Source organism: Zea mays, chromosome 6 (assembly GCF_902167145.1).
Source record: "Zea mays cultivar B73 chromosome 6, Zm-B73-REFERENCE-NAM-5.0, whole genome shotgun sequence".
In the NCBI taxonomy this organism is placed as follows: Eukaryota; Viridiplantae; Streptophyta; class Magnoliopsida; order Poales; family Poaceae; genus Zea; species Zea mays.
The window spans coordinates 106,797,343-106,809,004 of record NC_050101.1 but is presented as its reverse complement, the minus strand read 5'-3'; the positions used below and the strand labels follow the sequence as shown (position 1 = coordinate 106,809,004).

General features: G+C 41.4%; 1 protein-coding gene across 4 annotated transcripts; it reads right to left on the bottom strand.

Moving 5' to 3' along the window:
* Positions 1–324: 324 nt before the first annotated feature.
* On the bottom strand, positions 325–11,188 carry LOC100384650 (uncharacterized). Of its 4 annotated transcripts, XM_008649980.4 has the most exons (13): positions 10,808–11,188; positions 10,546–10,635; positions 6,191–6,399; positions 5,784–5,847; positions 4,961–5,659; positions 4,689–4,796; positions 4,423–4,554; positions 4,113–4,289; positions 3,859–3,912; positions 3,712–3,774; positions 2,917–3,618; positions 2,672–2,799; positions 325–1,159 (listed from the first exon to the last, which is right to left on the bottom strand). In XM_008649980.4, the coding sequence occupies exons 1-13, from the start codon at positions 11,027–11,029 to the stop codon at positions 880–882; spliced, it is 2,928 nt and encodes a 975-aa protein (XP_008648202.1). In that variant the 5' UTR covers positions 11,030–11,188; the 3' UTR covers positions 325–879. The 4 variants fall into 4 exon arrangements, with proteins under 4 accessions (XP_008648202.1, XP_008648203.1, XP_020394720.1 ...); XM_008649981.4 differs by lacking the exon at positions 3,859–3,912 and having other exon boundaries at positions 10,808–11,156; XM_020539131.1 differs by lacking the exon at positions 10,808–11,188 and having other exon boundaries at positions 10,527–10,619.
* Between the last annotated feature and the right edge of the window lie 474 nt (positions 11,189–11,662).

Below are 11,662 nucleotides of genomic sequence, written 5' to 3'. Positions count from 1 at the left end.
AAAAAAAGGGTAAAATCACAAAGTTGAAAAACAAAAAAGTTGAAAAACGAAAGGTAAAATCGCAATTACAATACCAAATAAGGGTATAATCATAATTACTCCAAAGTAAAAACACGATCATCCAGGGGCGAGCGGTAGGAGCAGAGCAGATGGGCGTCGTGTAATTGTTGCAGCTACTACACCAAACTTAGAAGGCGCTTTGAGTGCAAGTCATATCAACTAATGATGTTTACGCAGATAATGTAAAGCTATACACGCATGATGAAGTCATAGTTGGGAGCACCACGCTTGCTACTATAATTTCATAACCAATACAGCAGCAGATGAATAAAGGTATTCATGATGTAACCACAAGACAGGCTGTTGGAAAAACATATAGAAAGAGAGTAAACGCTTACGCATATTAATTCAGGAAACAAGAAAACAAGATGGTGCATTGGTGCTACACAGTATTTACACAAATATAAGACACCCCTCTTAGAAAGGGAAAAAAAAGGTTTAGAGGGTTGCTCTGTAATCATAAGCTCCACTTTGAAGTGATGTGAAAGTGTGAGCTTTGTATATTGGAAGCTTTGTTGCTGAAAATGCTTCCATAAAATGTTTTCACTATCAACATTTGAACAAATTTGTTTCTTCTGTACAGCTGGATGTATCCATTGACATGCTCTTCGCTCCAAAAATTTCCAGTGCAGGGATCCAAGGGAATGTCATTCATAACCCATGCAGGGACCACACACTGGCACACATACATTAAACGACTGGCAGGCAAAATCGGGCATTTCCAATAGAATGGAAACGAAGTGTTTGTATCGTATATTTGTATTGGCCATTTTTTTCTTTGTTTCTTTCTATTAATAACAAAATAGATCGCACTTGGTGTCATCGTGTGGGTATACCAAGCTTTTGTTGCATAGCAGACCTGATGTCACCAGTGCTAAATCCCTCAATTGCAATGATATTTGAGCTATCAAGAGCAACAACATCCTGTAAAGGGTACCTTCTAACCGTATGGATCCTATTGGCAGGAGTGTTGAATCCACCCTTAAGGATGACTGTCTTGTGAAGACCTCCAAACAGTTCCTCGTAATCAGAATCACCAGTTTCACCAACAATGACCACAGCATCTGGCAACTCTATGCCCCAGCAAATAGACAAATACCTATAATAGAAAATTTTCTTAGTAGGTTGGCACACTTGTTTGCGGCAAGGTGCATATGGAAATAAATACATAAAATGTTTCTCAAAGACCATAATCAGAAGTACAGACCCCCTGTAGATTTTTAGTAAGAGTGGCAGTATTATCGATCACAAAACTTCTTACACTGTTAGGGTTTAGGGCTCCACAAAACATTTGAAATATAAAAAAACTCTCTTCTTTTTTGAGGAAAAAAGCACCCCATACATTATCGACTTAAACACACTGTAGCCAGAAGATTTGTGTATTTAAAAAATATAATTATGTGGTTTGTAGTCAAACTGGTTTTAGCAAGGATACAAATACCCCATCTGAACTCAAAACTGGTTCGCAGTCTGCATTAACACCTATTTACACCTGATCCTGAACCGTTTTGACAAAGTTATAGTTTCCCTGTTGGTGGGTAGGGAGAAAAAAAGGGAAAACCTAGCTCTGGTACCAAGTTGGAGAAAAAACCCTAACCCTAACTGGTTGGGCCTGCATATATACAGGCTGAGTAATTGGGCCAAGCCCATTACACTGAGGGTATACAAGTAATCATACAGGGACGAAACCCTAAGGGCTTGTTTGGGAGCAAGTGGAATGAAGGGTATTGATAGGACTATAATCCCTTGCTATCTAAAATTGAATAGTGGAGGATTATATGCCCTCCAATCCACTCCATTACCTTTACTCCCAAACAAGCCCTAACAGTATTCTAACACACCCAAGTCCAGAGCAGTTTAGGAGACCAATAAGAAGAGAGCTACAACCAGCTTCACTATGTTTAAGTTTTCTGGTGACGGGTAAACAGCTTCTCACTCCCACTGCCTTTTCTGGAACCAGAAGAACTGCCGGCAGTTACAAGTAATAAAGAGCAACCAAAGAATAACATTGAACCCAACACACATGCTAACTGTACAACAAGGAGCAAAAGAAACAGAGAGAAGAGAAGAGGCAAACAAGAAAGGGGTTCTAATCAGTGTAAATATCAAGTTTCTCACTCCCACAGTCCCACTACGTCTAGTCTTGTGTTGGAACTGTTAATGTCTGAAATAAATCATACAACGACGAAGGGAAATATTGCTCAGTGCCATCACCATGGAGGCATGGACACAAAGTTGATGAATAGAATCCAATGTGTACTTGAAATGTGGTCATGACTGTTAGAGTGAACGCACTAACCATGTTAGAGTGGACGTACTAACCAGTTCAACCCAGAAGTTTAAGTTGATGGGAGAAAATAGTCAATTCACTTATACACTTCAACAGTGACAGTAGATGAAATATTCAATTGATACCTTGTTATAATGGTGTTGAACTAATTTTCTCATAAATTAAGGAAAACAAAAATCTACATATTGAAAATAGATTTCTTTTAAAAAATGGTCCACACCTTATGATACTACAACTAATTTGCAACAGAAAAGATAAATGGTTTTTCTTTAAAAAGGAAGAGTTAATTAATAGATGAATGGAGAAAACCAAGCACCAGACCTTAGAGCCTGAGATCGCGATGCATGAATTGGAATTACAGATAACCTGGTGGCGCCATGGTTATACAGTGCATGACAACGCAGTGACTGGATTCTCATCAATTTTTGCAGCTCCTTCAAAGGAGGCAACTACAACATATAAACAAAGTCAAAAATAAAAGTTTGCACACTGAACTGTAATAAGGTGGTCAAATAATGAGTGAGCAAAATTTCAACCAAATGTTAGAAGACTAGTAAGAAGCTTACATGACTTGGATTAATCACTTTAAATGCAAGACAATATGTTGAAGAGTGTTCCGAATCTTCAAAGATGACTTGCTTTTCGGTTCTCCCCCTTCTTTCTACTACTGAAGAGGCCCACTTAACTAAGTACTTCCTTAAACCTTCTCCACCCCAACGATACTCAATATGTGATCGGTAGTTATGGTCCGATGCAAATGTAACACGGGAATTGCTTGGCACATCACTAGACTGTGATGGATAATATATGTCACTCCCACTATTGCATATAAAGGCATCAAAGTCAGTAGGGAGCATGCCTGTGCGTACTATTACAGACTGTAACTCTGCTATTGTCAGTGAAGTCGACAGCACAAAACCTGTCAAATCTGACATAGTTCCAGAGCGTGTAGCCTCAACAGAATTTCTGATAATCTGAATTAAATCTTCCTTGTTAACGGAGTCTACAGCAATAACGAATATATGCTTCCTGCACTTCACAGGCACTTTATGGTCTTCTTTGCATGCGAAAGCAGGATGTCTTGGACCTAGAGTTAATATCCTTGACAAGTAATTCTTGCAATGTTCAGGCCAAGAAAACTGGTGTATATTTTTTAATCCATTCTCTCGACATCTTGACCAAAATTGCTTTTCAGACAGCATCTTATAGAGGGCATCTGCGATTGCATGCTGATCATGGGGATCAACAAGGAGACCATTTTCCAGAACCTACATCAACATCCACAAGGAAGGATCCAATCTATTACAGCTGTAAGTCAATACGCTATTAATTCAATAAATGGTACGATGTGATTCATGAACCTGATGAATTTCAACAGGAGCCCCATTTTTTGTTGCAATAACAGGCAGCCCGTGCATGGCAGCCTGCTCACAAAAAGAACAGATAGGTAGTAAGAGCATGAAAATGGTGAAATACACAAATGAATTTCTGATTTCAATCGTTCTAACCTCTATCAAGGTAACACCAAATTGTTCAAAGTAAGCAACATTTATAAAAGCGCCCTGACATACATATGAAAGAAAAGTTGCACCGGTGAATATTTAGAATGAGAAAATGGCTACTGGATTTCACTTGGATATACCATGAATGTGTGTTGGAAGAAAAATCAAAGCAGATAGATATTAAATATAAGTGCTTCAATTTTTGGCATTCACAAGAATGGTGGTGCCACCATTTTCTTTTTTGGATAGAAAGATTATACCTTTGTTCTTGCTGCTAAACGATAAATATCAGGAACTTCAGAGTGCTTGTGATGCTTTGGGTATGCCACTTGACCATATAAATCGTATTCATCAATCAATGTAAGCACTGATGTCAAAACAGCTGCACTGATTTTGTTCATCTTGGAAATAGCCTCACGGTTACCCATTATCAATGTCTGGAATGCAAAATCAGAAGGTACCAAGGAAAAAAGTATCAAAATTCCATATTACTAGCAGATTCAATATAATTATGATACTGGAACATGATATACCCAAAACACTAAAATTTTAGGTTCAGTGTTATCTTACAAGGTTAGCAAGTTCCCTCAACGGATGGCATTCACCAAATGCCTTCACAAGTGTTGCGATATTCTTCTCAGCATATGGACGGGCAATAGCCAGAATCATAGGTTTCCTAGGATTTGTGAAGAACCGCATTATCTGTCATCACATACATACCATCAACACATGAACTTTAAAACACACACAGGATTAACAGGAATAAACAAGTTGCTGTATCAAGTCAAATATAAAGTAAAATCTTGCATGTACACATTGTAAAATAATTTCACAACCTCAAACCAAATAGATGGATCCTCAGAGGCTGGAGATGGGTTATCTTCATCTCCATAGATATCAAAATCATGAATCAATTGGCCGAATTCAACTCCTGGAGGAATTATCTGCAGAGCAAGTAACAGAGAACTAGAGCATATAAAGCCTCTATACTATAGATAGTAACAGCAAGAATGCAAATGCTAATTGCCCACCTATAAAATATATATACTTGACAAAAAATGCAACTATTAACTGGTTGTTTATGGAATCAGAAGAATAGTTTACTTACAACCATACGAGGCATATAACGACCATAACAGTTAGCACCACGCTTGACTAACGCACGGAGCTTCCTCGCAAGCATGACTTCAAAACCATCATACAAGTTCCATTGTTCTTCTATTTCTTGCCTTGTGCTAGCGATAACTATTTCAGACGCATCAAGAGACAACTCCTCTGCCTCAATTCGGCGCATTATTTTGTATGTCACGTTTATTTGTTCTCTTGTCTGTCTCCCTTGCTTGAGAAGCCCTTCAAGCTTATCTTTCCCAAGAAAATGCCCGGTAAACACCATCGGGACATTAAGTGCTCCAGATAGTAGAGCAGCAGCAACTCCTGCACTGGCATAATGACCATGAATCACAGCAGGCCACACTGGACACACACTGCCAGTTTCTTCGCCTAAAGTTTTTGACATCCGCACAATATGACCTAGTGCACCATCAACAAATTCTTGAATGAAAGGCCAGATATTTTCTTTAGCTAGATGCTTTTCTTTGGGGCCAAATGGTATTCTGATGATATGTGCACCACTGTTCTCTCCTCGTTCGCATTTAAAGTTCTTGAAACTTGTCAAAGCCAGCATCTCGTCTGGTTCACCATAGCCACGATCAAAATTTGGGGCTATGATTTGTCTTGTCAATAGATCAACCCGGTAAACTCCAGGACATGAACTTAATGCTTTAGCAAGTTCCACAACATATTTGACCTATGAAACAGCACACAGTGGATGAAAGTGAAATCATGTCCTTGTATGACACTAGTATCGTTTTAGTGAATATCTTCGAAACATCAAATGGCATAATAGCTGCTACGTTCAACGATACCATTACCTGGCCACCAGTATCTGAATCACGGCCAAGCTCCATATTCTCTCCACGTATCAGGCCATGAAGACTACAGTATAATACATCATAACACAAATTCAACGACACATATATTTCAACACAAATACTAGCAAGCCAAACGATTATATCATATTTAAATTGGATCATACAGACTTGTGAAACCATTGATTCTAAGAAGACTATGAACAGTATGCAGTGTTCAGGCTGAATCTGTGGAAGTTAATTTCCTTATGACCTTTCAGTTTAATGTAAATCATTTTGCCACAGCCAACAGATATGAATTATCATACTGTCACATGATGAATTAGTTACATGCAACTTACTCAAACTGTAGCATGTACATAGAAGTACTAAAAATATATACCGTAGTTGTTAAATAAACTATTATGTACCTGATTAACACTATGTATAGCTTGTCAAATGAACTGATCCTAGGTGTGTTCCCAGCTGTGCTGTCACCGTAGGCAACAGATGGATCACCAACGTCTTCTCCCTTCACACCTTCAAAAAGATCTTCAGACATGTCTGCAGTAGCATCATTTTGTGGCTTCTCAGCCTCTAGACGGCGTTTGGACAAGCGATTGGCTTCCTCTTTCTCAAACTGAATATTGAAATTTACATAACAAAAAAAAGTAAAAAACTTTATTAAATGGAAGAGCTACAAGTTCAAATGCAACTGAACATGTAATAATCACATAACAAGATAAAGTAGAAATGCGAAAATAAACCTAACAACAAAATCTACTTTTTGGTAACAACATTATCATATTAGAAATCAACACATTAAATGCACAAGTAAATACATTATAATGTCAATATATCTTGTGGGTTGTGAACTAGTGAGAGTTGTGGGAACATTTGAAGCACAAGTAAAAATAGGGACTGTAAACCCAATAGGCGAAATTTATTTAGCATGCATGTTGCAAAAGGGTCTCTTACTGAGTTGGTTAAATGGTCTGGGTAGCACTCCTCAGGTATTGGGTTCGACTCCCCCTAGGCCCTAGGAGCGAATTTCAGGTTGTGGTTAAACAAAATCCCCTCGGCTGTCCCCGCCAAAGTACAGGTCTAAGGCTTGGCCCCAGTCGCGGTCATTCTCACATGGGCTGCGTTGACGCTGTGTATGGGTGGAGCAGGGGTTTAGAGATTTTCTCGGCATGTGTGAGAACTGAGAAGGCCTTCTTCTTAACACAATGCCCGGGGGCTGTCTTATCCCTGCAGCCGCAGGTCGAGTTTTTTTTATTTAGCATGCATGTTAAAATAATTCAATGAGTTTCGTTGAACTGAGCAATAGATTCCTTTTTATGACTACTTAGAGAAAAAGATTACTAGGCATATGAACATGCCACACACTAACAAGTAACAACACATCAAACTTTTAAAAAAAGTAACAACACATCAAACTTTTAAAAAAATAACAACACATCAAACAATGAATGTTATAGGTCCCACTCATAAGTAACTTTTCATAGCATAGTTTATGCATACAGCATACAACCTTTACACAAAAAAACAACTTCAACTGAAGTGAAGCGAGTAGAGCAGTATGTTAGAAAAAACACACTTTAATAAGTCAAACAAATGACCAATGATAGTGTACTTGTAGAAAAAAAAAGCTTGCTTGCATGAAACTAATTTTGTGGTCTTAGAGGATATACATGCCAGTATGCCACCTCTTTAAACAATAAAAAATTAGATCCATCATCTTCCGACAAAAAAGAATCCTACATCTCTTGATCTATTCACTTCCACTCAAATCCCACATTTTCGCGTCCACATGAAATTCTACACATTCTATATTGTTATTAATAATATCTTCACACATATACGAAGTCAGCCTAGCTCAACTGGTTGGGTGGGAGGTGTGGTTGTGCACCTAACCACCCAGGTTCAAAGTCCCCTCTTGGCTTGAATTTGGGTGCCTATCTTCTCTATTTTCTCTTCTTAATTAATGAAAACCGCCTAGTTCCTCCTAGGTTGGATCTCTTTTTTTATATTCATACATATATGCCTAAATAGACAAAAGGTCTGTGAACATAAAAGGCCATGTACATTGAACAATCATCCATGTTGCCAAACACAACTGAGGTCTCCCTGCCCCTGGTTCCACTTGCTTGCATAGTGCTTAAGAAAGTTGTCATCAAGTCAGCAGATAGAAGCATTGAAACAATATCATTTATCTTGTATCTATTTATCACAAGCAGCCCATGAGCCCAGACACAACTAGGCCCTTGATATCCATACTGCAGGTCACCAAGAGAATTGCACATTGATAAAAGGTCAACACTCATGTAGTGTAGTGGTAAGGTCAACGTTTAGGGGAGACCCTGGCCAGGGCTCAAATCCTCATGGAACAAAAAAATCCCCTCGCTGGCAACCCAATAAATATTGGTCAGACACCAACCTGTGACACTAGTGGTTGATTTGGGCCCTCCTACCAGGGGATACTTGCAGTGGTCGTCATCCCAGAAGGCCATGGTTGGATGAGGTTACGGTGCGACCCTATAGCATGAAGCCAGGATTCGGGAATTTTCTGTCAGTTTGACTGAGACCTTATTCTTAGCGTAATACTGGGCAATCTTTTCCCACCAGCCAAAGTAGAGATGTCAATGGGGAATTCCCCACCGGGTTTAGACACCTCATACCCATCCTAATGAAACTATACATATCCCCATCCCCATACCCATACCCATCATGGGTATAAGATTCATCCTATACCCATTCGGGTATCGGGTCCCCATTGAGTCCCCATCCCCAATAAGAAAAGCATGATCATATTATATTTTATATGACATTAACAGCCACACGACACCCAACTGTTATACATCACAAATAAATCTGACATGTAACAAAAAAAACATTGTTCAACCATGTAAAATAACAAAAACAAAGTGACATGTGGACTAATGGGCTGGGCGACTCGCCTGGGTTGGGACGTTGGGTGGATGGATGCTTAAAAGGCTTGGGAGAGGTAGAATTAGTTGTTGGACTTATTGCCTATTAGGAGGCACACCTAATTTTACTAGGTGAATATTACCCATGGGTAATCGGGTTTGAGTTCTGCTTTCCCATACCCATACCCAACATACCCAATGAAGGAAGAATTTCTCCCAGATATGTACCCATGGGGATTAAAATCTTCCCATACCCTAACCCTAATAGAGGAATTCCCCATGGGTTAGCGAGTATCGGGTCACCATTAACACCTCTAAGCCAAAGGCTTTTTTTCAATTTTTATGTCAGGGGGTGGCTATGTAGCATCTACAGCTGGACACTTTAGACAAATACCACAATATGGTCTTGTTACAATCTAATACAATCACAGCAACTAAAAGAACACTCGTTGTTTGGGATCACCATTTTACCCTTGCAACCATCTTGAATACTCTTTTGTAATAGGTAAATACGATGGCAAACAGAATAAGGCAAGAGCAAGCATCAGGTGCTAGGAGCTCCAGTGACATGGTGCCTCAGTTGACAGTGGATTCCCAAAGACCCAAACCCCCAAGCTCCAAAGGCTGCTGAAGCATCGTGTGTTTGTAACAGATAACTGTCTTGCTAAAGCATCATGTGAGATGTTCTTAGTCTACTAAACAGATTAAAATCTTCAGTCTTTTTCAACCACATGAGGCACACCTCTGTCGCTTAGTCTGCATTAAATGGTGAATGGACTAAAGGTGCAAAAGTAAAAAATTGTTGAAATTGATCAGTGAAAATGGAATATTAGAATTTGGGTGTAAAAGAGAGAAATACTGTCTTGATAGATAAGTCTCCTTAGTTTTTGAGGTTGCAGCGCACAGATACAGCCTGAGTGAACCTGAGACTCCTACCAAACATGATGGCCAGCACACTTCATAGTTATCTATTAGAGAGGGGGGAAAATGCCCTTCTCCAGAATACAATGGAGAACAACATGCACATGGACTCTATTCACTGACATGAGTATGCAGTTATTATCTATTTTCCAAAGGAATGGCATATTTATTGCAGATTTTGGTTACACTGATAGCAGTGAAACACGCTTTGATCCATCAATCTTGGTAGATGATCTAACACATCCATGCTAAATTTCACTATTCTTGCTTTACCTGCTCGATTTGCTGCTGCTGAAAACAAACATAGACTAACATGAATGGATGCCTAGTGGTTTGCAGTGTAGTGCGTCCTGTACTGGGGTTAGTCAACACACACTAATCATTACCGTATTTCCATACATCTGTAAGGTAAGTGCTAAATATTTTTTTTCACATTCAAGCAGTATTTGATGAATTGACAAAGTAACCACAGGGATAGGGTGACAGAACTGAGGGCAGATGTTAATAATAGCTAACTTACATACCCAGTCCAACATATAGAGCTTGAGAAGCTTGGCATTTTGTTCCAATGTCTTATCCCATTGAAAGTAGCGATCAGATAAGGCAGAAACATCCTAGGCGTGATGCCTGGTCCAAATGAGTGTGGAACTTCTGCTCAGTACCTTCGCAAGCTTGTCGAGAAGCACCACAGCTCGACGAACCCTCCACTGGAACATTTTACGGAACATATCCTGATGCTCTCTAAAATGCACCTACGCCAAGATCAATCCTAGTTCGAGCTATACGCTAATCCAACCCACGTCTCCTCTTTCCGGAGCCCAACTTGCGGATTGAAAAAAAATTATCAAAGGGTAACCGAGATGGGCACACGCTCTGGGAACATAAGAAGCAGCACGAGGAGAGGGAAGGAACGAACCAAGAGCAAAAAGGCGCACCTCCTTCTTCTTCCTGGCGAGGTTCCAGATCCTCCAGGTCATGTTCTCCAGGCGCGTGTTCTTCTCCTGCGGACTCCGCATCGCGTTCGCCTGCGCGCGCCCACCGCGTGCGCGCGCGGCCGCACACACACATACACACACAGATCGATCAGCACATCCCGCGGATCACCAGCGAGGAAGAAGGTAAGCGGGCAGAGATTCGGGGCGCGCGCTCGCTCGCTCGCTCGCCGTCGAGCGGAGCAGGAGCACGTTACGTACGTACCCGGAGCCAGGTCTTGTAGAGGTCGGTCTCGTCGTAGCCGGTGATGACCTCCTCGACGAAGTAGCGCGCCGGGGAGAAGTGGCCGCGCTCGCGCAGGAGCAGCGAGGGCCGGTCCCCGCCGCCGCCACCGCCGCCTCCCCGGCCCCTGGCGGGGCCGGCGCCCTTGCCGGCATCGAGGATGGCGTCGAGGTAGCTGTTGATCCAGTTGTCGTTGCCGTACATCGCCGGCGAGATCGAGGCGAATGAATGAGGGGCGCGCGGGCGGGTGCGGGTGGGGTGGGGGGAGGCCGGGAGGGGAGGGAAGTGGTGGTGGTGGTGGTGGCGAGGAGTACGGGGGCGAGAGGCGGCGACGGGAAAAGAGAGTCTGAGGAACAGAAACGGAAAGGGAATGGAACTGGAAATTGGTTGTGGCTACCTATTGGCCTATTGCCCTGCCCCTGTGGCAGCGGCAGTGGGGGTGTGCGCGGATTTCGTGCGGTCTCGGCCGTTGGATCTGGTTCCGACAGCGCTGAAGCATTACGCATAACGTCCAGATGAAGAAAAATGGTATGGTGTCCCTATCGTGTCACAGCTGACGGTAACATTGGAACAGGACCAGAAGTACTTACGCCTGGCTGTCAGTGAGAAAACAAAAGTTCATTCACTCATCAAATGTCAAATCCACAGGAAAATTCAAAACGCACCAAAAAGAATTCGCAGGAGATTCGTCCGTCTGGTGATCACTTCTGTTCCTCGGCTGAAAGGCCAGCCCCAGCTGTTAGCGGCACTCCACAGTGCACACACGTACATATAATGTATTTGTGATATATTAATTCCGGATGACCTTGTCCAGGAGAAGAGATTTCTTGTAGTGGT

Bases quoted from the DNA above. Each gene is read 5' to 3' on its own strand.
- LOC100384650 (XM_008649980.4), bottom strand. From the start codon at position 11,029: ATGTACGGCAACGACAACTGGATCAACAGCTACCTCGACGCCATCCTC. The intron at 2,800-2,916 runs GTAAGCTTCTTA...TATATGTTGTAG, and splicing joins AAGTGATTAATCCAAGTCAT to TTGCCTCCTTTGAAGGAGCT. The intron at 1,160-2,671 runs GTCTGGTGCTTG...TTTCTATTATAG, and splicing joins TCGCGATCTCAGGCTCTAAG to GTATTTGTCTATTTGCTGGG.